The sequence below is a fragment of the Eumetopias jubatus genome, unplaced genomic scaffold (genome assembly GCF_037043125.1).
Source record: "Eumetopias jubatus isolate StellerSeaLion01/CBP00866 unplaced genomic scaffold, mEumJub1_p1.0 scaffold_6, whole genome shotgun sequence".
In the NCBI taxonomy this organism is placed as follows: domain Eukaryota; kingdom Metazoa; phylum Chordata; class Mammalia; order Carnivora; family Otariidae; genus Eumetopias; species Eumetopias jubatus.
The window spans coordinates 2059005-2087003 of NW_028274812.1; the positions used below are offsets into that span (position 1 = coordinate 2059005).

At 41.0% G+C, this 27999-nt stretch overlaps 1 protein-coding gene across 1 annotated transcript in view; it reads right to left on the reverse strand.

Moving 5' to 3' along the window:
* The window catches only part of AFDN (afadin, adherens junction formation factor), a 144878-nt gene that overhangs the window by 63589 nt on the left and 53290 nt on the right, over window positions 1-27999 (reverse strand). The window contains exons 7-10 of the mRNA XM_088023795.1: window positions 15163-15274; window positions 13910-14077; window positions 6187-6281; window positions 4671-4933 (exon numbers count right to left, since the gene is read on the reverse strand). Coding sequence (XP_087879921.1) covers window positions 4671-4933; window positions 6187-6281; window positions 13910-14077; window positions 15163-15274 — 638 coding nt within the window. The remainder of the gene's footprint in view (window positions 1-4670; window positions 4934-6186; window positions 6282-13909; window positions 14078-15162; window positions 15275-27999) is intronic.

Consider the following 27999-nt stretch of genomic DNA (forward strand, 5'->3'; position numbering starts at 1 on the left):
TTATGAAAAATTCAGAAAAAACAAAATTCATTTTGAAGACTCAATAACCTGAAGCAAGCTATGGTTCTTCGGCACAAATAAAGGTAAATACAATCCATTAATCCCAGGCCAAGAGAGAGGCCCCAAAAAAGGGGGGAAAAGAGCCCTAAAAACACCTGGAAACCAACAGGATAGGTCAGTGCTTAAATTTCCTGGGCTTCTGCCCAAGGTAATCAAAAAGAATGACAATCTCTTTTGTTATTTATGTGTGTGTGTGTGTGTGTGTGTGTGTGTGTGTGTGTGTGTATAAAATAAATAAATCTGTCTAGTTTCACAGCACCGTGGTAACTTTAAACTTGTATTTAAGCCCAATCTATAGAATGCAACCACAAGTGATGGAGAAGTTCAAAACAATTTTTCAAATTAGAAAATCAGGTACAAATTCCTCCTCTACCGCATCACTATGAAAATAAAATCATCTTATAATACAAAACAGTATCATACTTTAAAATAGTAACTTGAGAAAGTAAAAGCTTATACTAAAAGCCAAATACTTTGTCACTTATCCTCTGTCACCAAGATATTCACAAAACATAGAAAGTTCTCCTGGTTTCTAATGGTTGGAATGGGAAATTCAGTTGAGTTACTTTGTCTCTGATAATGAAAGCAGAAGTACGACAGCTCACCTCCCTCCACCATCTATCAAAGCTACATACACACCGCACCTATCCCTAACTCCATGTTACTGATGTACGAAATACAGCCAAAACCTTCTTGACTCCACACGTGATTATCATCCTAAAATAACAAATCTACTCAACACCATGCAAAGCTCTTTACTTTTCCCCTCAAAGCTAACAAGACTTTAAAGTTTAACATAGACCCACTTGTACTACATTCTGGATACGTAAATGATTACAAAGTGACTTATTTATGACTTTAATGACATTATCTAAGTATAACCATTGAGGGTAAGAACCATGTCCTGGCCACCTCAGCCCAGAGGACAGTGACATGTGACACAGGTGCCCCATGAATGCAGGCTGGATGAATACATACATGAAAAGGTGAATGAGTGCATCGAATGCATCAACAGAAATCTCACCCTGACCATCAACATCAAATTGTGCTACTTTGCTAGTCTACCATCCACCAAGGATTTGAAGACACAGACCCTGAAATCTGCAATTAAGAACACATGCATCATGTATCACTCACGGAACTAGGAAAAAAAAGAACAAAGCCCAAGGTTACTAGAGGGAAAGAAATAAATAAAATAAAATCAGAAATTAAAAGAGAAGACTTTGCAACTGGTACTGGACAACCCAGAAGAAATGGATAAAGTCCTAGAAACATACAAACTACCAAGTCTGAATCATGATGAGATAGAGAATCTGAACAGATGGATTACTAGCAAGGAGATCGAATCATTAATCAAAAACCACCCAACAAACAAAAGTCGTGGACCAGATGGCTTTTCTGGTGAATTCCACCAAATGTTCAAAGAAAAATGAATACCAATCCTTCTCAAACTCTCCAAAATCCAGAAGAGGAGGGACCTCTTTCAAACTAATTTTACAAGACCAGCATTACCCTGATACCAAAACCAGACAAGGGCACAAGAAATGAGAATTACAGGCCAATATCCCTGATGAACAGAGATGCAAAAACCTTGTACAAAATATGAGCAAACCAAATTCAGCATTACATTAAAGGCATCACACATCAAGATCAAGTGGGATTTATTCCAGGGGTGCAGATGTTCAACATCCACACATAAGTCAATGTGGTCCACCCTATTAACAAAATAAAGGATAAAGATCACGTGATCACCTCAACAGATGCAGAAAAAGCATCTGACAAAATTTAATATCCGCTTACAATAAGAACTCTCAACAAAGAGGGTACAGACAGAATGTACTTCAATATAATAAAGGCCATTTATGACATGGCCACAGCCACACCATACTCAATGATGAAGACCTGAAGGCTTTTCCTCTAAGATCAGGAGCAACACAATGATGCCCACTCTCACCACTTTTATTCAACACAGTATTGGAAGTCCTAGCCAGAGCAATTAGGCAAGGAAAAGAAATTAGAGGCATCCAAACAGAAATAAATCTGTCACTATTTGCAGATTCCATGGTATTACCTATAGGAAACCCTAAAGACTCCCATCAAAAATATATTAGTTTTATATTTATATATACTTACTTATATTTATATACATGTAACTTATACAAATATACTTGTATACTTATATTTGTTTATATATATAACTAACATATATTAGCTATATACATATATAAAATGGAATGTTAATTTAGCCATAAGAAAGAAGGAAAGTTTACCATTTGCACAATATGGATGGAACTGGAGAGCACTGTGCTCAGGGAAATAAGCCAGACAGAGAAAAACAAATACTGTATGATCTCACTCATGTGTGGAATCTACAACAAAACAAAAAACCTAAGCTCATAGTCACAAAAGAACAGACTGGTAGTTGCCAAAGGCAGGGGTGGTGGGTGGGTAAACTGGGTCAAAAACTTCCAGTTGTAAATTTTAGTCACAGGGATGTGACATACAGTACGGAAACTAGAGTTACTAGTACTGTACCGCGTACCTGAAGGTTGGCGAGAGCTAATCTTACAACTTCTCATCACAAGAGAAAAAAAGTACCCATGTATGGTGATGGATGGTAACTGGACTTACTGTGGTGATCATTCAGCAAAAACATAAACACTGAATCATTATGCTTTGCACCTGAAACTAACACATGTCAATTATACCTCAATAAAAAAAATATATACACACATCCATGAAAAAAAACAAACCATGGGTTATCTACCTAGACATATGTATGATAGTTTGACAATAGAACAAAATTAGTGTTTATAAAAAAAATGAAAGTTCTTTCTAATTTATGATGTACATATAAGTACTGGTATATTCAACCACTGAGCAGTTTTCACTAGGTTTGTAAGGAAAAGATGTAATAATAAACATAAAATTTCATAGCACATTCCCATCAAAGAAACCTAGACCATGTTCTTAGTATGATTCTGCTTTTGGCCAGAGATAAGATGAAAACAGACACCGTGGGCAGGCCTCCAAAGCAGGAGCCATTACGGCAAACAACTGGGGAGGGACCTTGCATACAGACAACCAGAAAACCCTGCCGGGCAAAACTCAAGGACTGTAGTGATGGGGCAGGCACAGTCTTATTACTACAACTGCAACACATACCATCAAGATAAGTATGATCTACCACTCAGGAATGAAGTACGATTGGGAAAAACCGCAGGTACCGCTTGGAAAACAACGTGCAACAGGCCAGAAGAAACCATTCCACACGATGATTTCTTTGGCCAAACATCCTACAGGTAAACGGCAAGTAAGACTCTCAGACAGGCATACCTCAGCCTGTCACCCCGTCTGGTGCTGAAAGGAAGATGCAGGCCTGAAGAAGAACGGAGAATTAGAATGGAAACCATCCGAACTGTCGGCTGAAACAAAGGGGGCATGGTAGAGGTCACGACGAGGGGCAGGAAATGCGGACGTGGCTCATAAGTAAATACTGCCTTAAAAAAGGAATATAAAACAAATGGTCCTCCAAGACACAAAACGGAAGGATGACTTTAGATACACATTCCGTTTAAAGCTGGAAGACTATTCAGGCAGAAATGGGCTTTCTTGAGAAGTCAAGGCCCACAATGGTTTTCCTTGGGAACCAAGGGACGGGTCCTTGGCTGAAACGAAACGTGGAGCTGGAGGTGAGCAACTGGGAGAAGGTCTCACCCCATGACATTTCCCACGTCCCATGTGCCTAGGGGAACATTTGTGATGATCCACGAAGTGTCATCGTGGAGAAAGATATTAAGTCTTACTTGTATTAGCTGCCTTTTATCCCTTTTCTGGGCCAGGATTCAAGATGGACACAGAATGACCTAATAACCGTCCAAGAAAGATGGCAGTAGAGTTTACAATGCTGGGAAACTGGCAAAAGACCAGCACGAAGAAACTAACAATTCGCACCTGCCCGAGAGTATCAACTCCGGGTAGCTAAGCAAAGGTAGGTCACAGAACAAAATAACAGGACAGGCAGCGGTGAGAAGACCACCCACACGCTGTGTCCACGGTGCTGGTGGGGCAGAGCTGCTCTGAACTCAGCGGACTCTGGCTGCCTGCCACAGCGTGTGGGAAGGGCCGTGGCAACAACTGTCCCAGACCCATGCCCTAGCAGCTGCAAGCTGGGTGACAAAGGGGCTAAACAGTGTATTCTTTTAAAAAATTACCATTACCAAAAAGGAAGTCTTACTCCCTCCCCTGTCAAGCAGTTTAATTAGAGGATCAGTAAGGGTTTGTGTTCTCTGGTAATAGGCCCACACTGCAAGTCCTCAGAAAGGCACTAGGTGGAGCTAAACTATTTTTAATTCCTTAAAGAGTTCCTAGGGTGTTTCATTACTCCTAACCCTAACCCTAATTTAAAAACCAGCCCACAACTTCAATTTTACAATAAAGCCAAGACCCCTTTCTCCTTCTTTCCTCTGCAACCAACCCAAATCAACAAGAACAACAAACCGTACTTTGAATTTTAAACATAAAACCACCTGTCATGTATGCCGAATTCAGATTCCTTTACAGATAAATCAAACCACCCTAAACTCTTAAAGCTGATGGAGAGCAATTACCCAGGCTTGTGTCTGGGACCCTTGGTGGTCAGGCCTGCATCCACAGATCTCTTGGCCAGAGCGTGGTCCTGGCTGGGGTCCACAAACTTGAACACGTGTGACGTCCCAAACTGCACTTTCATCCCACTCTGCAGCATGGTTGTCTCTGAGATGCGCTGTCCTTCCACGTAAGTCTCGGCCTCCATGCTTCTCGGCGTGACAGTGACAACTCCATCCATGTTTGTGAGGTCACAGTGATGGGGCTGAATTCCTGATCCAAACAGCTAAAATAAAATCAAAGAAACTTCCATCATAAAGGACACGGTATTTAAAAACAGAATTTTTAGGGCCCCTGGGTGGCTCAGTTGGTTAAGTGGCTGACTCAGGTCTTTTTTTTTTTTTTTTTTAAAGATTTTATTTATTTATTTGAGAGAGAGAGAATGAGAGATAGAGAGCACGAGAGGGAAAAGGGCCAGAGGGAGACGCAGACTCCCTGCTGAGCAGGGAGCCCGATGCAGGACTCGATCCCGGGACTCCAGGAGCATGACCTGAGCTGAAGGCAGTCGCTTAACCAACTGAGCCACCCAGGCGCCCTCAGCTCAGGTCTTGATCTCAAGGTCATGAGTTCAAGCCCCACACTGGGCTCCATGCCCAGCATGGAACCTACTTAAAAATAAAAACAAAAACCCAGCATTTTAAAACCATGAGTTCCTCTTTTATGATAAATATAATAAAATAAACTAGATTTTTGGTGCTTTTTAAGTAGAACCCCCCCACAGTATAAAAGGAAATAAACACTGTCAAAATAGTCTCAGAATTATTGAACACATTATGTTTAGCATCAAGTAACTTGCTTTAAGACACACTATAAATCTGAATTGAAAAGCACATGGTCATCTTAAACATTAGATAAGAATAAATCTGTACAGATGATTAGGATTACAAACTCTATTTATCTGTTTTACTGTTGTGCTGAAGGAAGGGATGTCAGAACTGAAAATGACACTAAATAACCCGACCCATCATCTGTAACCGGGAAATGACAGCACAGGGAAGGGGCAGTCTGCTGGAGGTCAGCTGAGTTCAATCAGGTAAGGAACCCCGGCCTTCCTCATTTAAAGAACATGCTATGCGGTTTTCACTGAGCACCTGAGTACCATATCTGGCTAACACCATTAACTACAGCCCAGGGAATGCCCACCGCGATGGGCAGCAGACCCAGCAGCAGGCTACCTCCCCTGATCCTGAAAAAGACCCACAAAGTTATCACGATCTTCTGGAGAAAAGCCAACAGTCTCGGAGGAACTCCACAAACCAGGTCAAGTTTCCAGAGGTGGGGAGTGCACATAATGTCACAGTCTGCTCTGGTCGTGCTAAGGCAAAGGAAAGTGAGCCAGAGCACACAGTTATAAAAGAATAAAGTCTTTCCTGTGTGTCTGTTCCTGTATCTGCTACCATGCGCAGGCCCTGTACCACGTGCCTCTTCCCACCCAAATGTAAGGACAGATGGTGGTAGAGCCGTGGCTCGCCTGCACACCTGGATGGAGTTCTCATCGAACTTTTCTGTCCCAACCTCAGTGACACTCAACTGAAGGCGGTAAAGCTTGGGCTTATCTCTGGAATCTGAGCCATCTGCGGGAAAGAAGAACAAAGCTTCATTTGCCAAGTCTGATGTTCTTGTCATGTTATTTCAAACAAGCCAACAAAGCAAGCGAACAAAAGGTTATCTTAGAAATGACATAACAGTTCTCAATTCTCAGCGTTTCATTTCAAAGAACTCTCCGTATTTAAATCATGCAATTTAATTAAATGGATATAGAAAATTTAAATTAAGACATAGACACATTAGCTTCTGTTTAATCTAATTGAAGGTGTTAACATCATCATCCATAACCAACGTTTTCTATCACACAAAAAGCAATTTCTCCACCATGCAGCCTGGATTTTTGCGACTGATTCTGAAGAGCAATTCTATGAGGCAGATACACAGACCTTCCCTTCAGAGCAGACTGTTCTCCCAGCAAACGTACCACCTGTAGAGTATACGGCACCGTAGGGACTGACGGGGTGCAGCGGAATCACAGATGGGGGTTTTCAATGTACAATCTCATAGCTCATCCAGAACTCCGGACCCAAATCTCTGGGGATGAGGCCCACACACATGCCTTCCGAATAATCTCAAGTGATTCCAATGCCCATTCCTGACAGTAAGTTCCAGTAAGAACTACCATTAAAAGTGCTCAGCTTTGTGGAGTGGAACGGGGAGGGGGGGCAGAAAGGGACACTGGGTTTTTTTTGTGTCATTTTATACCTCTGTGAACTGCTAAAATGTTTAACTTCCCTGTGCATGAATTTCTATGATGGGGATGGCGTGGGGAGAAGGAAGAAGAACCAGCACCAGGACATCCGCTCATACCCAAATGTTTCCTCACGTCTCACCTACTATATATTCAACCTAACAGAGGATGTCAATCAGAGATTTATTCTGATTTCAGAGCTGTTAACACACAAGGAAACATGCCTCACAGAATTAATGTGAAGTGAATCATGACCCATCTCCCAGCTGTGAGAGCCAACCTAGTGTGGGTGTGCAAAGTCCTAAAAGGGGCACGAAGAGTCTCCCTGATCAACTTTAATGCATTAGTAACTTGCTGATTCACTTATTAAGTTGCCAGTTAAAATCTCTGGTCACTGGGACCAGGAATTAAGCTGTGAGAGCTTCAGAAGTTAAACATCGGGAGTGTACGTGGATTTCAGACTGCTAAAATCTCTTAGCTGTGGTGTGGTCTGAACTCTCACAGACAAAATACCTCATGAATATAAAAGTTCCGTTACAACTGATGTTAATCGTAGAGTACACAAAATAACATTCTAATCACATTTCCCACTTCTGAAATATTTCTGAAACCTGTCAAGTCTGGATGAAAGTAACCTGTGTTTGAGAGCCACAACACCTAATATCCATGGAAAAACTGGTTCATCATCTGCAATGCTTCACAGCTGGAATAACCTCATTGTGTGTGGTGGCAACGGAAGCATTTTTTTTTAAAGTTTTACTTTCAACTCCAACTCCACGTCCTGATCCAAAATGAGGCATCAGAACCACCTGAGCCTTCTCCCAGAGGTGGGCAGGTCCCTTCTAGAACTGCTGAGTCCAAATCCCCCAGGAATGTGGATTATTTTGCTTGCTTTAAACACCACAGGCAGTCCCAATAAATACTCCCAGTCAGGAAGCATTCTGTGTTCTTCCCATCCTCCATAGCACCCCAGACTACTTTATCTTCATACCACTAACCCTATTCCATGATTATTTCCATTTACTTGCCCCCCCATCCCATCTCTGAGCTCCTTGGCGGCCAGATTAAAAAACAATCTCTTAAAAAAAAAAAAAAATCTCTTGATTCTGTCGATCAGTACAGTGTCTGGTCCACAGTACATTCAACGAAGATTTATTAACAGTGAATAATTAATAGCTAAAAATGAAGAAAATAAAGCAATATGGTTACAGAGAAATTACACAAATGAATTACAAAGAAAGCAAAAGAAGCAAATAAATGAACAATCAAAACAAAGTTAAAAATACAAGAATATGAAAAATATGTGTTTAGGGGTGAAAGAAAAAATTCACATTAATATTCCTCTGCATTTTGAGTGTTTCTGAAAGGTATCTTGTGACTAATAAATGGTTTATTATGTACTCTTCTAGATCAACAGATTTACAGGTGTAAAGAAAAAGGGGGAAATACAAACTTCCCCTCCAGCCCCTCCTTCCTCCCTCCGTCACTACACTGGAAGCCTCCCCACACACGGGGAAGAGGCAAGCTGCCTCCCAGTCCCTCTTTTCTTACACTTTCACAGCAACATAAAATACAGATAAAGCCTTCATGGATAGACTTTGAATAAACCCAAACGGTGGCCACAGAATTTACTAGGTACAGTGGTGTCTGGTTTGAGTTGGGGAGTGAGGGGAGATGTAGGCAGGTGATCTTCAAATAAGCAGTATCTTTCTTTTTGGAAAATCTCACTCCCTTCTCTTCATTAAGAGTACGAGGCCCATCTCATGGGCATTAATGAACACAGAAAAGTGTTGCCTAAAACAGTATCTTGTATTTTCTCCCCTTCCTCAACTGAACAAGAGCACCTGAGCACCTTTCTTCCCCAGAGACGACAGATCTGGAGCACTTTTAAAAGCACAGACAAATCTAAGTAACCCCCCCACATACAACACTGCTTCTACCAGAGGGGTTTTGGGTTTTTTCTTCATGTCATAATGTAGAATTAAAAATACATAAAATATTCATGTGGTTTGAAATTTAAAAGGCACAAGAAGTAAACAATGAAAAGCACCCTTCCTTTCCTGCCTTAATTCCCTACCCAGAAGCAAATCTTTAAAATCTATTTTACGCATATATAATTAAGCAACTCAATACACGTATTTTTCTTTCTCCCCTTTTTTTTTTTTGTACCAACATTAGAATACTCTTTAGGGTTGACAAATGAAATACATGGCATCTAGTCAAATGGGCAATCATTGGGACCCAATTTACACAAAAACTGGTTTTCTATCTAAAACTGCTCATGTCTCTGGGTGTCTTGAATTTTATTTGCCAACTCTGGTACCCTTAAATTACTATTCACATTGTTCTGCATCTCGTTTTTCTGCTTTTGCTTTTTTTTTTAATTTGAGATATAACCGGAAGTTTTTCTTAGTATTCTAAATATTAAGGGAAAATAGACCATTATGAACAGAGCATAACAACATTTTTTAAAGAGTACTTTTGTTTTTACAACAATTCTATTCCTCCAACTCCCCTTTTGCCTCTGCTTGCTTCCCCAGGTGAACCCCGGGTGAAGTTAGTATGTGGTGCTAAGTGTTGTTTTTGCCATGCCACTTAGGGGACGGGGAGGGACTCGTTCATTTAAAGAGCGCTGACCGAGCGTTTCCCGGGTCCCAGGCACGGGGAGAAACTGAACACACATTCACATCCCCACAGAGCTCACAGTTTAGTGAATCTACATGACAGTTATACCCAATTCTGAAGCTTACTGAATGAAGTACAGAGCTTAGAGCATATTTTCACTAACTCTATTCGGAGAAACAAATAAACTAGCTCTCCTCAAATACAAATGGAGAACTAAAAGCACTTTGGTCAAAGCTTTGATGAGTTTATTCTATGCATTTTTTTATACACACCAAGTAAAAAAGGAAATGCCATTTTCTCTCTAGTTTCCATTACTTTACAGTATGAAATTAACAAACACATGAAAACATTAAAGAATCCTTTTCAGGAATTAGAAAAAAAACAATAAAAACAGGTCTTAGACTCTCTATGAGTATCAATATAGGTGATAAGTATCACTTATTTATCTGTTTTTGTTGAAAAAAGAACAAAACTCCAAACTCCAAGTTCAGTTAATATCCAATGAAAATCTGTACTATCAGTTTGGAGATAATTCAACAAACAAATACAAGATGCTAAAAGGTGGGTAAACTTTATACAGCATGGAAAAGCATCTGTTACATTCAACATGTAAAAAAATAACATTTAAAACATAAAAACAGACAAAAAGTATTTCCATAAAACCAAAAACTAGCTGTACTCCTGAAGATGACAGAAACAGAAATAGACAAATTTGAGAAAAATGTTCTAAGTAAGAAAGTGCATCTCTGCTAACAAGAAGAAACGAATTTCAACCAGGAAAACAAGGAGAATCCTAAGGAACACCCTAAAACTGGGTCATAAAGTAATACGTTAGTTCCCTACAAAACAGACAGTCAATACGAGTGAATGCCAGGTGTGTGGCTGAGTCTTCCTCCCGCCCTCCCAAATACCGTCAGACACGTGCCAGTGATGGGGACACTTCCTCCCCATCAGCACTACGGCTGAGGGTGAGCGCGGAGCCCCTCCCACCCGCCGCTGGGTCCTGGGTGCATTCTTACCCACCACCCTCACTCTCCCCCCACCCTTTCCTCCCCCAGCTCCTGTCCTTCTTCAGTCACATTTCTCACTCTAGACTTAGCCTGATAAAGGAGCTGGACATTCCTGCAAGCCCGGCTTCTGTGAGAGGAAACGAATACTGCACATGGAGTGCTGACGAGACGTCGACCAAGGCAGGATGGCACATTACATTTCTTAGAATAAAGTTACTTGTATCAATTAAGAAACTAATACATAAAACGTCTGGCCACTTAACATTATTTTGCCCAAGAGGCTCTGTTAGTCAGCGCTCTAGCCAGAAAAGCAGTACGAACACAGCATTACCTTCGTAAGGGTGATGGTTGTAGCAGGCAAAGCGGTCCCTTCTCCCTGGGGTTAGAGACACATGCAGGGGCCCAGGTGAGGGCAGCGTCGGCAGGACAGAGGCCACGCAGAACACGCGGAAGAGGGAAGGAGGAGAGAGACAGAAGAGGGTGAGCTGCAGTGGGACCCCTTCCAAAGGATGAAAAGCACGTTTCACCCAGAGCTTTCGGAGCTGTGAGGACAAGACAACAGCGCTCCAGGCAGCGCGTGTTAGAAACCAATGCACACTGTTAAGGAAAACACCAAGACGACAGTTGAGCCACCAAGCAGCAGGAGAGCAAGTTAGTTAACCACGTAGAAGACTACCACCCAACGCGGCTGAACACATTCAAAACCAAACCAAAGAGTAAAATGACTTTTCACCCCCTATCTCTCCAAAAGACAATAAAGACAATACAAGCATGCACCCCCATCTCAAAAACCTCCCATCTACAACTCCTGCACCGTGGCCCAACCTGGAGGATACTTGCTTGGCTGGTAGTATGTTCAGTGCATGGACAGCACTTATCTATTCATGACAAACCAACATTTACCGGTATTATTGTAAATGGAAAAAGAAATCAATTTCATTCAGCATGCTGACTGTGCTCAACTCATAATAATAATAACAAAAACTGAAGAGGACAGCATGACCTAGTAAACAGAATGTGGCTTTGGTGTGAGAAAGACCCCGGCCCAGCCTCCAGGCCCACCACCAACTGCTCACCCTTGCGCCAGTGGGACACTGAAGGACAGACACCTGTGGAACCACAAGCCGGGCTATGGGCCGGAAGCCCAGGGTACTCGGGAGGGACTCCTCACACACTGTGTTACCATGATGCCTCATATGGGAGTCACGTGAAGGCAGGAACACCCCCTTCACTTTTGTACTCACTGCTTTCCCTGAAGCAGCCACTCAGTAAATGCTGAGTGCCACGAACAGAGGAAATGTGTTATGAGCATTAACCCGGTATTTGGTGAAAAGTACTAGAGAATTAATTTTTATCTATGGCCTGTTATTTTCCCACACCTATAAAAATGTCTATGTATTTTTTTTAGCTGGGAAACTAAAAATATGAAATAAGCAGTCAAAATAGCAATTCTCACTAGAATGGAAGTTGCCAAGGTCAGCGGGTTTAATCTGTTCAGTCAGTGCTCCACCTCAAAGGCCCAGGACAGGGAGGGTCTGACAATAGTAAGTATCAATAAATACTTGTCAAATAGATGAAGGACTGAATTCTCATCCTGTCTCTGCGACCCATCCAAACCACCTCTCCATTATTCATTTGAAAATTATTCTGTCAGCTGCTATTATCAATTCTCTCTAGACTAATATTCCTAAATCCTCAAAAAGTTAGACTTAGAGAAAACAATCATTAGTTTCTAGCATGTAATGCAAAATTTTCAAAAGCAGACCCAATGCCCAAAGATCCTAAAAATTTGTTAAGTTCCAACACAATGGCTGGCCCTCAGTTGTCGTTACTGCCACAGATGACCAGCCCCCCGCGCTCACATACGCCACAGCGCACAGCAATACGGGGACATGTCTCCGAACCACAGTGAGAAAGTTTAAATGAATTTTTCAGCCGGAGAACTGAGGGACAAAGCAACACTAACATACTCCTCACAAACAGCTAATTAATCTAAAAAACTCCTCAAACATAATTAAGTATAAAAACTACTACCTGCAGCATATTGCCACTGATTGTAAATTACAGAGTATTAGTCAAACCAATACCATTTTTCCTGTATCGACAGGTCCTACTTGTGCCATAAGATCGTAGGACCATAGGTACCTCATCTATTCATTAGTTATAATCTCGCCAACAAAAATAAATGCTCATGAATCAAAGAAGAGAAAAACTTAATTCCTGTCCAAGCAACCACAGATGATCTACATTTTGGCTTCCAGCTTTTTCTGTACTTACTAATTGAGCTTTATCTAAAAGCATTTCTCAGGGCGCCTGGGTGGCTCAGTCAGCTGACAGTCTGACTCATGATGTCGGCTCAGGTCATGATCTCAGGGTCCTGGGATCGTGCCCCACATCAGGCTCCGTGCTCAGCGGGAGTCTGCCTGGGATTCTCTCCCTCTGCCCCTCACCCCCCCAACTCCCCACTAAAATAAATAAATAAATCTTTAAAAAAATAAAATAAAAAATAAAAGCAGTTCTGGGCAGGAGAGCTCAATGCTCTGTTCTTCACAGCATTTCATACTACAGGTTACATACTACTATTTGAACCAAATGAACAAAAATGGTACCGCTTAGCTGAATGATAAAATGTCATGCACACATATGTGTGTGTGTGTCACATCTATACGCTGCATTGGGGTATGTGCATAAAACACTTCTGTAGGAGTGTCAACATATTTCTCTACCTCATGACTAACTTAGAACAACAGCTTTAGCTTAATTAAGAGAGCTCTAAAAAGAAACATCTAACATGACAATAAACTTAGTCTATTATTACTTTAAAACCGAACAAATACCCTTCCTCTTACAGACTGATTTCTTAGATGTACTGTTAAATTTAAAGAAACCTTCTCAGACACTGTTCATACCTTCAACAATACTATGGTAAATACACACACACACACACTTGCTTCTATTAAATTTGCCCTAAGAGTACATTTCAGTTTGTCATTTTTTAGGTTAAGTATTTTATAGGTTATTTTTGGAAAAAAATTTTAAAAGTGGATCATTTAAACTTCTCCTTAAACTCTCCATGTTCACTATTTTAAATTTTGTTTTTCAGTATTCGTTTTTGTCCATGTGAACTCTATTTTTATGCATAAATATACATATCCTGTGACCTTAAGGTTCTGGTTTTTCTTAAATATCATATTATAAAAATAACTTTTAAAAAAAAATAAAGGGTCTAAAAAAGGGTTGTCAGCCAACAGAAAGGATACTTAAATAAAATTCATTAAGAGCATCAACATTTGAGGACAGAACAATGTATGCTGACAGTATGTCTCACCTGGGCTTAGCTCTACTAGATAGGGCAGCTTCTCAGGCGGGAGCGCAGAGCCGTAGCCCGACCCCTCCGCTCTCTCCTTGCCCTTCAGCAGCTTCCCATCGACATGTTTCTTAGTTTTCTTTGGGATATAGTCTGGTGGCCTCCTCTTCAACTGAAAGACTAAAACCCCTAGAACAGTGCACAGTGTCAATCATCAAGCAGACTCAAATCAGCATACATGGCCAAATGACTCACCATCCACTCTTCTAAGATTTACCAAGAAAATATAATTTAACATCTCCCAAGGAGTGACTGAGTGAAGGCTTACCCAATTTATACTTTTACTCAGTAGAGGAAATATTAGTCACTCGTGTTCTGAAAAATTCTAGCAATTTCCAAAGCTTATTTTAAATTAACAACTACCCAAGCACATGACATGCTTGAAAACAACACAGCATCAGTTTAAGAACAAATCAATGTTCATATTGGTAAGTAATCCCATGATCAATAAATACAATCACACACACACACTACATGCATACACAAATACATATACACAAATATATTTTTAGTTGACCTGATTTTTATTTAACTCAACTGAATTAACTCAGAATTCAAAGCAATTTGAATTTATATTATAAAGAGGTAGACTAAGCAAGTGTATACTTTAAACTACCAGTCGACATTACTGATAGGATGAATGGGCAATCAATCTGTATGTCTTCCTTACGCAAAGGCCTCTACTCAAGGACACCCAGCTTACAGTGTGAAACTGAAGGCAAGAAAACTATAGCTTTCAACCTTCACTGCTCTGAAATAATTAGGGGAAACTGAATGGCGAAAAGTCTGGATTTCTCATTTGAAATGACTAAACTCCTGGACAATCTCTAAGGCTGTAGGTCACTGTCCCCGTTACAAGCGCTCAGCGTGGAGAGGACCCTGCCACTGACAGAGAACAGTGCTCTTGCGCTGGCTGACACAGTGCGGGACCCCCGTCCTGTTCCTTCCAGACAAGGTTCTCCTCCTACGGCGGGACAGCCTGTTCCAGGCCTACACTCCAAACTCACACAAGCGGAGTGTGGCCCTCAGGACAACATCCGTCAAGTCTAGGAATGAGCTAAAAAACTATATAGCAAACACACACACACACACACAAAACCAAAAAATCCTGCCACGCACGCTCCCCAGCATCCTCATAGTTAACAACTCACATATCTGGCAGAAATTTAATGTAGCATATAAGTAATTCTTTAACAAATAAAATTACCCTTTACCTTTGTCACTTGGCCATTCCCTGAAGATCTGTAAAGGACACTCATCATCATCAAGGATAATTTCTTTAGCACCTTTTTCATCAGAATGCTGGGCTCCAGGAGGAAGCATAACCTGAAAGGGAAAAATAATTAACTGTGCTATACCTAAAAAGTAAATTACCAGGATTTACAAACCAGAATTTACTGTAAATAAAGTCACGGTAAAATTAAACTGATCAAACACGACAGACAATTCTCCAACTATCAACGAAAGTGAAGGACAACAACTTCCAAGACAAAGCTTCGCTGTTTTTATCTACCTGCCTCTCTGGTCCCCAAAAAGAATGAGCGGAGTAATGTTTGTTTGTTTTTTGACAAACTTATATGGAAGGACGGTATGTAATGGTCAAATTGTGGGTAATTTCTGTAATTTTTAAGGAAAGACCACTCCACTACTCAGTCTCTGGTCCCTAATCCACTTTCTTTGCATCATCAAATAATTGTTTTTATAGTTTCATCTAATGGGAGGTCTCTCAGGATAACTGTCACCTACCAACGAAACAGCATAGCATTCTTTTTCTTGTAGATAATCGGTCTTTATGATTAAATTTTAATAAGATCATTTAGCTATACCACAGGGCTATTCATTCAACAAATGTTTTTAAGCATCTGTTTTAAAAGACTACATTCAAAGACACTCTTAAAATTCATAATGCTGTATTAACTTTTATGTTTTTATGGTAGCCAAACAATTTTCTTAATCATCTGGGAAAGCCCCCAGTAATACCGAGGGAGAATCTAGGTGACAGTAGCCCAATAATCTCATGCACCTGCTGGACTTTTGCCCTTCCTTCATTCTACTTTAGTATTAAAGCAAACCAAAACATGATTATAGAAAATAGGAGAAGCAGCCAAGCCACTGGCATCTGAACATTATTTGCAACCTACGGTACTACAATGTTATCTCAATAAACCTTACCAATCAAATATATCATCATATTCATATACTAAATGGATTAGACTCTTGTATAGAACCCTTTCTTTCTACACTGCTTCAAGTTACCTGAAAAAGACAAATATGTTACAATGCACTGTCCTGCTAAAGTAATTAATCTTTTCTTGTACTGTTTTGTATTGAATTTAGTACCTTGGGCTTAGAACACACACAGTTCAGAACCTGACCTTCGCCCCTCTCCTGCGCCAGTCTTTGTCACGCACCCTGGTAGATCCCAGCCACTACTCAGAGCTCTCAGATTAAGCCACGAGTTCCACGTGTCCATGATCTCTTGAGTCTAAAAGGCTCGTTTCCCAGCATCCATGTCTAGCTCAACTATGGCTCCTCCAGGAAGCCTTCCCTGACCACCATGCTCGCTCCAGGGCTCCTTGTTTTGCATTTCTCACTCCTGGCTTCTCTGTCCCCCTTTAGTGAAGTTCTTTCAGAGATAGCCCTTGCTTTTGTACCCCAACAGAGTAATGAACGAGCAAGAGGAATTTAATATTTACTGAATAAATAGCTAAAATAACCAATGAATGAATATGGAAATGCTACCTATTACATAACTGGTAAGATGGCAAACCAACAGAACAAAGACTATCTAATTCAAGATTAAAACAATAATCAACTCCTGATTTGTACTCCCTAAGCTTGTGAAGTAGAATCTGCAAGGACATAACAGAACAGAAAAAACCCAAAGAAGGAGACCCTCAAAAGAAAACATCAAATGACTTTAAAAAGGCCTGTCACGACACGCCCAAAGTAGGCTTTCGTAACTTCATGACCCCGATGAAGGTGTCCTTTCATGTTTGAATGTCATCAGTAAAAGTATGGCAGAAATTAAAGAAAGGGGAAAAAATGATCAAGTTCATTACCACACAATGTATCAAATGCAACTTTGTATGGAACTGATGAGTATTATTTACCAGACTCTCACACACTTACACAAAAAAACATTCCCTTGGGAATAGCTGAGCGATCCCCAGTCTCGGGTGCAAGGCTAGGCGCTGGTAACCAAGTTCCTGCCCTGGGTGCTCACAGACTAGCAGGGCCGCAGCTGCAAGAGGATCAGGTTTCTGTTCAGCCAAGCAGACCCTATGCACATTACTGATTGACTGATTTTATTCTGACCAGAACACTTTTTACATCCATGACCAACAAAACCATAAGGAACATGCATCCAAATCCATCCTTCTCCAGGGGCCCAATTCCTTAATGCTCATTATGTATTCCTCCTGAACAGAAAAGCAACAGTATCACCAGCATTATGAGAGGGTTCTCCTCTACTTCATACTTAACCGCCAGGAGGAAAATGTACCAGAATGTCCTGTATCTTAAGTATTTCCCCTTCAGAGGCGATGCATGCTTACCTTAACTACCTATTCCCTCAACCTCACCCCATGAAACACCCCCCCACCCAAAGTAGGGTAGAATTTCAGTTCAGGATACTGTTTCTTTATCTATGAACCCTATTCTCCAGAAATCCAGTATAAAATCTATCTTTTATTTCGGAAGCATCACTTTCCCTTCTAATTTATCAATACCATTTCTTATGCCCTTAGTGAGACCAAAGGAAATGAAAGAGCATATCAAAAAACAAACACTCGTGATCACCCATCTTTCCTCACCCCACAAAGAAATGAGCTTTGGCATATTTTTTTTTCTTTTGAGGGTGGGGGTTCTAAATAATACAGGCTCACTATAAAACACTGCAATACAGAAAAGCATAAGGAAGGAAAAAACCCATTGTGAGATGACTGTTTTTACAATCATGCGTTCAGTAACGATCTTTATGCGTCTATCTCATGTTAAGAGGGCTCACATCCAAACCAGACGTGTATTTCAGAGTCTTCTTTCCCTCCCCTTCCCCTCACGTAGGTAACTGGTAACCTGCGGAGTATTTTTCTCAGGCATCTATCTTTCTCTACGGTCATGTGTGCATAGACACGGACTTGTGTTGTTCCATTTTATTTTATGGTAACTGTTTTTCCAAAACCAGGGTATTTTATAAAATGTATGTATACCCCAGTCAACTGGCGTAGATTTAATTCATAATGTTTCATAGCAACAGGTATCCAATGGCATAAGCATTCCTTTAGTGATGGGTGTTTAGTTTGCGTCTTATTTATCGCTGCAACACAGAACTGAAAAAACATCCTCACAGAAACACACTCAGGAATTTACTGGCCATTTGTTTTAGACAGTATAACTAACATTTATTACCTCATGTATAAACACTATTTTCAGTCTCAAACACCCTCTCCACCGTGCAAGGGGTGCTATGTAGGATGACTGCACAGACAAGACATCTTCCAGACTCTCTCTCCTCTTCATCACCCTCGGGATGACCTCCTGTGCTACATCCTATTCGGGGAGCCTGTACCTTTCTATTTCTTGGCCCACTCCATCATTTTGCTGGAGGATATCCTCCAGTACCTTTTTGAGAAAGGCTGAATGGACGGTAAATTTTGCCTTAAAAGTTTTGAAATGTCTTTGTTCCACCCATCTACCACTCAACAGTTTGGACTGGAAATCATTTCACTCTGAATCAGAAAGTGCTGTGTCATGTCACGTATTCCAGACTCCATGGTTATGCTTAAATGACTGGCACCAGTCTTGCTCCCCCACCCCCGGATCCTTTATATGCGAACTGGAATCTTTTGTCTGGAATCATTATTCTCTTTTCTCTGGTTTTCTACAATTTCAAAATAATACACCTTGGTTTGGCTCTTTTTTGAAGTAACTGTACCATTACTCAGCGGGCCCTTTTTGAGCTAGAAACTCAAACCCTTCAGTTCTGGGAGACATTCTAGTACATTTCCTTGGTAACTTCTCTCTCTCCATGTCCTCTTGCTTTCTCTCTCTGACCCTCATTTAGCTAAGTGCTAGGTATTCTACAAGATGACCTTTCTGATATTTTCTCTTTTCTACACTTGGGCAGATATCTTGAGCTTTATCTTCCACCCCTTCTACTGGCATTTTTCTCCTATCCCTTACTGACTTCTATTTTAAATTTCCAAGGTCTCTTTCTCCGAGTGTCCCTCGTGACAGCACTGCGGTCTTATTCCACAGACACATGGTCTTCCTTCTCCCTGAGTCTCTCAGTTTCTTGAACACTTCCATCTGCTTTCTGCCTTGTCTCATCCATGAAGTAAGACCAGGTTTTTACCTATTTGTGTTGGTCTGTCTTTCATTTTAAAGGTGTTTCAAATGTCTGTTGAAGCTTGGCCATCAGTTCACATTCAATAGTGAGGCCAAAGAAAGTTCAAGGTGAGGGGCAAGGATGACCGTCGGGAGCCCTCTGAGTAAAGTTACTTGACTGAGCTTCCACAGGTCAGTTTCCATACAGATCTCTGTCCCTTGGCGGGAGGGTGCCTTCTGGGAGAAATCCTCACATCTTCTGGCTGTCAGTGTCCTGGGAAGAGCTTCCACTTCACCCTCCCATCTTCAGTAAAGACCCTTGCCATATCCTGCTACTCTGTTACCCTTAAATGCAAGGCCTCTGCCCCCGTCACCTCCATCACAGCCTTCAGATGGAGAGATGACACAGTAGCGGGGATGGTGAAGGGAATCTGGTGGGGTCTGCCACTTCTTATGAAAACTTTCAAACCAATTTCATTTTAGCCCAACTTCAATGCTGACTCAGCAAGCGCTATAGCCCCTCATTCCTGAGTCTGCTGGGGATTGTGATGTGGGCGCTTGGCCAGTTTCTTCCTGCTAGGTTCTCTCTGCAGGTTTCCTTGGGCCCAACAAGTGGGATACCAGTCATTTACCTCTCCAGAATTTCATTCACAACTCTGCTCTTTTGCCATGTCTTCTTTCATTCTCTTTCTTTGTTCTTGTGCATTTATACAGATTTTATTTCTTTATTGTCATTTTAATGGGGAAAAAAATCTGTTTTATTTTCAGCTAAAAACTGAGCTATATTCCTAAAATTGCAGATCTACCAAATAGTTTTTCTAATTGAATACAACTTCTTAGCTTTTCAGCAAAAAGATAAAAGCCATAAAACTCACCAAGCCCTTTTATTTAATTCCATCTATAGCTAACAATAGCGGTCTAAGACCTCTACAATGAATGCTACAAAATACTGCTGGGGCTCAAAGACCACATCAACAAAGAGGCGCCCTGTGTTCGCAGCCTGGCAGAATGGACACTTCGAGGGTGGACGTCTCTCTGACTCATCTACAGAACCCATGCCAACCCAGTCACAATTCCAGCACCTTCTGTGTACAAACTGACAAGCTGATTCTGAAATTTTTTCAGAAACACAAATGACCTAGAATAATGGAAGCAATTTTTAAAATCAAAAACATAAACAACAAAATTGAGACTTACTTTACCCAGTAAAACTTTAAGACTTACTATAAAATCTACAGTAATCAATACAGGTTAATACTCACAAAAAGATACAGGACATACAGATTAACAGAACAAATTCCTGAAATCGAACCACATATATATATATATGGTCAACTGATTTTCAACAAAGGTGTCAAAGCACTCAATGGGAGAAAAGAAAGCCTTTTTAACAAATGGTGCTGGATCAACTGGATATCTGCATGGAAAAAAATGAACATCTACCTTAATCTCACACTGTACAATGAGGTTAACTTGAAGCGGAACACACAGACATAAGTGTAAAAACTAAAACTATAAAACTTCTATAAGACACAGGAGGAGGGGCACGTGGGTGGCTCATTTAAGCATACAACTTCTGCTCAGATCATGACCCGGGGTCCTGGGATGGAGCCGGCACAGGCACCATCCATCATCGGGCTCCCTGCTCAACAGGGAGCCTGCTTCTCCTTCTCCCTCTGCCCCTCCCCTCTGCTCCTGCTCTCTATCAAATAAATAAAATCTTAAAAAAATAATATTAATACAGAGGAGATAAGTATATGGAACCTCAGAAGAGGCACATTCTTTTAAGAGGACACAAAGGAATGCTAAAAACAAAAAAGTTGACTTCCACAAAAATAAAAATTTATTCTCTAAACGGCATCATTTAAAAAATGAAAAGGCAAACCAAGTCAGACTGGGAAAAAATATACACAACATATGTATCATACAAAGGACTTAATATATCTCTCTCAACAGGGAAATTAAAAAAAATTTTTTTTGAAGATTTTATTTATTTGAAAGAGAGAGAGCATGAGCAGGGAGTAGGGGCAGGGGAAGAGGGAGAAGCAGGCCTCCTGCTGAACAGGGAGCCCGACGTGGGACTGGATTCCAGGACCCCGGGATCATGACCTGAGCCCAAGTCAGACACTTAACCGAGCCACCCAGGCGCCCCTAAAAATGTTTCCCACGATGAGATACTACTATAACCTATCAAAACGGCTAGTATTTAAAATAACTGACCACATCAAATATGGTGCGCTCACAAACTTCTGATGCAGGTGGAACACAATATAATCACGTTGGAATACAGTTTCAAAGTTTCTTCAGTTACACAAACTCGAGAAAAAACGTCTGTGAGAAGACCTGCACACATATGCTCATAGTAGCTTTATTCTAACAGCCAAAAACTGGAAACAACCCAAATGTCCGTCAACAGATAAGTAGATGAATAAATTTGGAAATATCCATATAATGAAATACTACTCAGCAACAAAAAGGACAAGCATGGATACAAGCAAGCACACTTGAAATCGTTACAAGCAACCAACAAGAGTACAAGCTATGTAAGGCTACTTACATAAACATTCTACAAAATATAAGTACTTTATAGTGACAGAAGGCAACCAGTGGCTGCCTGGGCAAGGGGGAGGAGGAAAGGATGCATTACACAAAGGCACACAGAGACTTCTGCAGGTGCAAGGTGTCCCTTGGGCTGGTGCACCAGTCCCAGCAGAGCTGCAGAGGGTAAGTGCATGCAGTTTACTGCACCGTAACCATTCCTCCATAATCCTGAGTGTGTATGTGCGGGGGGAGGCTGTTTTATGATTTAGTTATCGATTGCTAAGATGAGGAAGGGAAGACATCTCTTGTCAAACCCCAGTGCCAATGCGATTTGACAGGGAAATGGTGGTAATGAAGACGCCAGCACACACTTCAAGGTTAAGAATTGTCCAAGTAGTCTGTCTCAGAAGAGAAAACCTGCTTCATTTAACTAAATGTGACCCGCTCAGTTCTGAGGAATAAGAGCTCACTGTCCTTGTGCGAACTGGGTGAAAGATACACGGTCTTTATCTGCAGGATAATATGCAAGAAATGACGGGGATGATGACTAAATGTAGACACCGAGTGCTAGCAGAACGGCAAACTGGAGTTTTTATTTAGAAGTTGAATCTTCATGATATATCTTATTAAAACCATTAGAAAAACACTTAAAAAATATTGTTATCTATATATGCAAAACAGGAACTTAAAATATATATATAGTGTCGTGTAGGTATGTTGTCATATATATATAAATGTTAATAGGGGTTATCCTTTGGTATCAGAATTATGGGTGATTTTTATTTTCTTCAAGTCACCTTTTTACACTTTTTTTACTTTATATTTATTTATTACTTTTGTAATGGAAGGGACAATGTTGGTTTTTTATACATATTTAAGACAAGGTTTCCATTTATTACATTTTAAATAGTACCATGGGAAGAAAATTACTCTACATTTAACTTAAGGAATATCTTTCGGGGACGGAGCAAGCTGGCGGAGGAGCAGGAGACCCGGATTTCATCTGGTCCCAAGAATTCAGCTGAATAGGGATCAAAGCATTCTGAACACCTACGAACTCAACAGGAGATCGAAGAGGAGAGTAGCAACAACTCTCTGAACAGAGAAGTGACCACTTACTGGAAGGTAGTACGTGTGGAGAAGTGAATCCGAGGTGATATTCGGGAGGATAGATGGTGGGGAAGGGGGCCTCCATCGGCCGCTTCTGGCAAGTGCTAGAGCCGCGGAGCACAAAATCGGACCTTTTAGAAGTCGGCTCCACTGAGGGACGTCGCTCCAGTGGCTAAGCGGGGGGTGGAGGCCTCGCGGGACAGTGTGGTCTCAGGACCCTCGGGGTCACAGAAAGACCAGGGGTGCCTGAGTGCAGCAGAGCTCCCAGGGACCGGAGCGGGGAAGCCGGCTGCAGAGACGGAGCCGAGGCGCGGGCTCTCAGCTTGGGGTGGCCATAAACTGTGATCCGCGGCCCAGTTGGGCCACTGCTCCTCCAGCAGGGACCCAACAAGCGACAGATCTGGGGAGACTCCCCTCCGTCCCCCGGGAGGAGCAGCGCGGGAGCGCACCGCAGGGATCTGCTGGGTTTGGAGACTGCACACGGGGTCGGGTGCCAGAGATAGAAACGCTTGGGTCACAGGCCGGGTGAGCACGGAGTGCGGCCGGAGACCGGGGACACGGGAGTGACTGCTTTTCTCTGGGGGCGCACTGAGGAGCGGGGCCCCGAGTTCTCGGCTCCTCCTGGGAGGAGATTGGGAGGCCACCATTTTCACCCTGGTCCTCCAAGGCTGTACCGAGAGCTTGCAGGGAACAAAAGCTCCTGAGAGCAAACCCAAGCAGCTTGCTTAGCTCGGACCACGAGGGTGGGGCAATTCTGCCTCCGGCAAAGACATTTGGGAACCACGGCAACAGGCCCCTCCCCCAGAAGATCAGCACGAACAGCCCGCAAGCCAAGACCAAGTTTACGGATCAAGGAGAACGGGAGAACTCCAGCGCTAGGGGAATACTGCACATAGAATTCATGGCTTTTTTACCAGGATTCATTAGTCTTTCAAAGTTAATTTTTTTGTCTTTTTGAATTTTTTTTTCCCTTTTTCAACCAACATCTTCCCAATCCCTTTTTTAAAAAAAATTTTTATTTTTCATTTTTAGAGTCATATTCCATCCCTTCATAGTAGTTACCCTTATTTTTGGCATATATATACACACACATATATATGTATATAAATTGTTATCTCTTTAAAACTTTTTTTTAATCTTTTTTTTTTTTTGAAGATTTTATTTATTTATTTGAGAGAGAGAGAGAGAATGAGAGATAGAAAGCACGAGAGGGAAGAGGGTCAGAGGGAGAAGCAGACTCCCCGCCGAGCAGGGAGCCCGATGCGGGACTCGATCCCGGGACTCCAGGATCATGACCTGAGCCGAAGGCAGTCGCTTAACCGACTGAGCCACCCAGGTGCCCTCTTTAAAACTTTGAGATAAACTTTCTTCTAACAGATCAAAATATACCCTAAGTCTCTAGTGTATGGCTTTGTTCTAGTCTCCTGCCTGATCACATTTCTCTCCCCCGCCTTTTTCTTTCTTTCTTTCTTTTTTTAAATCCTCTTTTTTCAAATTTATCGTATCAATTCCTTTTATAAAATTTTTTATAATTTTCATCTTTACAGTCATATTCCATCCTTTCATCATATCAACCCTTATTTTGTATATATATGTCTTTCTTAAAAATTTCAGGAAGCACTTTCTTCTAACAAACCAAAATACACCCAAATCTAGTGTGTAGCAAGAATCTATGCACTAGCCTGATCATATTTGATCATATTTGGTTTTTGTTTGTTTTTATCTTTTTCTTTTTTTTTTCCTCTTTCTTTTTTCTTTCTTTCCCTTTCTTTTCCCCTGGTTCAGGTCTTTTCTGATTTGTTTAGAGTATATTTGCTGGGGACGTTGTTACCCTGTTAGCATTCTGTTCTCTCATTCATCTATTCTCCTCTGGATAAAATGACAAGACAGAAAAAATCACCTTAACAAAAAGAACAAGAGGTAGTACTGTCTGCCAGGGACCTACTCAATACAGACATTGGCACGATGTCGGACCTGGAGTTCAGAATCATGACTTTAAAGATACTAGCTAGGCTTGAAAAAAGCATGGAAGTTATTAGAGAAACCCTTTCTGGAGAAACAAAAGAAATAAATCTAACCAAATCGAAATCAAAAAGGCTATTAATGAGGTGAAATAAAAAATGGGGGCAATAAATGCTAGGATAAATGGGGCAGAAGAGAGAATCAGGGATATAGAAGACCAAATGATGGAAAATAAGCTGAGAAAAAGAGAAACAACTACAGGATCACAAGGGCAGAATTCGAGAGATAAACGATACTATGAGATGAAACAACATTAGAATAATTGGGATCCCAGAAGAAGAAGAAAGAGAGAGGGGCAGAAGGTATATTGGAGCAAATGATAGCAGAGAACTTCCTTAATGTGGGGAAGGAAACAGGCATCAAAATCCAGGAGGCACAGAGAACCCCTCTCAAAATCAATAAAAAGAGGTCAACACCCCGACATCTAATAGTAAAACTTACGAGTCTCAGAGACAGACAGAAAATCCTAAAAGCAGCTTGGGACAAGAGGTCTGTAATCTACAACAGTGAAAACATTAGATTGGCAACTGACCTATCCAGAGACCTGGCAGGCCAGAAAGAACTGGCAAGATATCTTCAGAGCACTAAACAAGAAAAATATGCAGCCAAGGATACTATATCCAGCTAGGCTCTCATTGAAAATAGAAGGGGAGATAAAAAGCTTCCAGGACAAACAAAAACTAAAGGAATTTGCAAACACGAAACCAGCCCAACAAGAAATATTGAAAAGGGTCCTCTAAGGAAAGAGAGAGCCTAAAAGCAGCATTGACCAGAAAGGAACACAAACAATATACAGTAACAGTCACCTTACAGGCAATACAATGGCACTAAATTCATATCTTTCAAGAGTTACCCTGAATGTAAATGGGCTAAATGTCCCAATCAAAAGACACAGGCTATCAGATTGGATTAAAAAACAAGACTCATCGATATGTTGTCTGCAAGAGACTCATTTTAGACACAAAGATACCCCCAGATTGAAAGTGAGGGGGTGGAAAACCATTTACCATGCTAATGGACACCAAGAGAAAGCCGGGGTGGCAATCCTTATATCAGACAAATTAGATTTTAAAACAAAGACTGTAGACTGTAATAAGAGATGAGGAAGGACACTATGTCCTACTTAAAGGGTCTATCCAACAAGAAGATCTAACAATTGTAAATATCTATGCCCCTAACATGGGAGCAGCCAATTACATAAGGCAATTAATAACAAAAGCGAAGAAACACATTGACAACAATACAATAAAGGTGGGGGACTTTAACACCCTCCTGACTGAAATGGACAGATCATCTAAGCAAAAGATCAGCAAGGAAATAAAGACTTTAAATGACACACTGGACCAAATGGACTTCACAGACATATTCAGAACATTCCATCCCAAAGCAACGGAATACACATTCTTCTCTAGTGCCCATGGAACATTCTCCAGAATAGATTACATCCTAGGTCACAAATCAGGTCTCAACCGGTACCAAAAGACTGGGATTATTCCCTGCATATTTTCAGACCACAATGCTTTGAAACTAGAACTCAATCACAAGAGGAAAGTCGGAAAGAACTCAAATACATGGAGGCTAAAGAGCATCCTACTAAAGAATGAATGGGTCAACCAGGAAATTAAAGAAGAATTTAAAAAATTCATGGAAACCAATGAAAATGAAAACACAACTGTTCAAAATCTTTGGGATACAGCAAAGGCAGTCCTAAGAGGAAAGTATATAGCAATACAAGCCTTTCTCAAGAAATAAGAAAGGTCTCAAATACACAACCTAACCCTACACCTAAAGGAGCTAGAGAAAAAACAGCAAATAAAACCTAAACCCAGCAGGAGAAGAGAAATAATAAAGATCAGAGCAGAAATCAATGAACTAGAAACCAAAAGAACAGTAGAACAGACCAATGAAACTAGGAGCTGGTTCTTTGAAAGAATTAACAAGATTGATAAACCCCTGGCCAGACTTATCAAAAAGAAAAGAGAAAAGACCCAAATCAACAAAATCATGAATGAAAGAGGAGAGATCACAACCAACACCAAAGAAATACAAACAATTATAAGAACATATTATGAGCAACTATATGCCAGCAAATTAGATAACCTGGAAGAAATGGATGAATTCCTAGGGATGTATCAACTACCAAAATTGAACCAGCAAGAAATAGAAAACCTGAACAGACCTATAACCGCTAAGGAAATTGAAGCAGTCATCAAAAATCTCCCAACAAACAAAAGCCCGGAGCCAGATGGCTTCTCAGGGCAATTCTACCAAACATTTAAGGAAGAATTAATACCTACTCTCCTGAAACTGTTCCAAAAAATAGAAATGGAAGGAAAACTTCCAAACTCATTTTATGAGGCCACCATTACCTTGATCCCCAAACCAGACAAAGACCCCATCAAAAAGGAGAATTACAGACCAATATCCTTTGTGAACATGGATGCAAAAATTCTCACCAAAATACTAGCTAATAGGATCCAACAGTACATTAAAAGGATTATTCACCTCGACCAAGTGGGATTTATCCCTGGGCTGCAAGGTTGGTTCAACATCTGCAAATCAATCAACGTCCTACAATACATTAACAAAGAAAGAACAAGAATCATATGATCCTCTCAATAGTTGCAGAAAAAGCATTTGACAAAGTACAGCAGCCTTTCTTGATCAAAACTCTTCAGAGTATAGGGATAGAGGGTACATACCTCAATATCATAAAAGCCATCTATGAAAAACCTACAGCAAATATCAGACTCAATGGGGAAAAACTGAGAGCTTTCCCCCTAAGGTCAGGAATGCGGCAGGGATGTCCACTCTCACCACTGCTATTCAACATAGTATTAGAAGTCCTAGCCACAGCAATCAGACAACAAAAAGAAATCAACGGCATCCAAATCGGCAAAGAGGAAGTCAAACTCTCACTGTTTGCAGATGATATGATACTTTATGTGGAAAACCGAAAGGACTCCACCCCAAAACTGCTAGAACTCATACAGGAATTCAGTAAAGTGGCAGGATATAAAATCAATGCACAGAAATCAGTGGCATTCCTA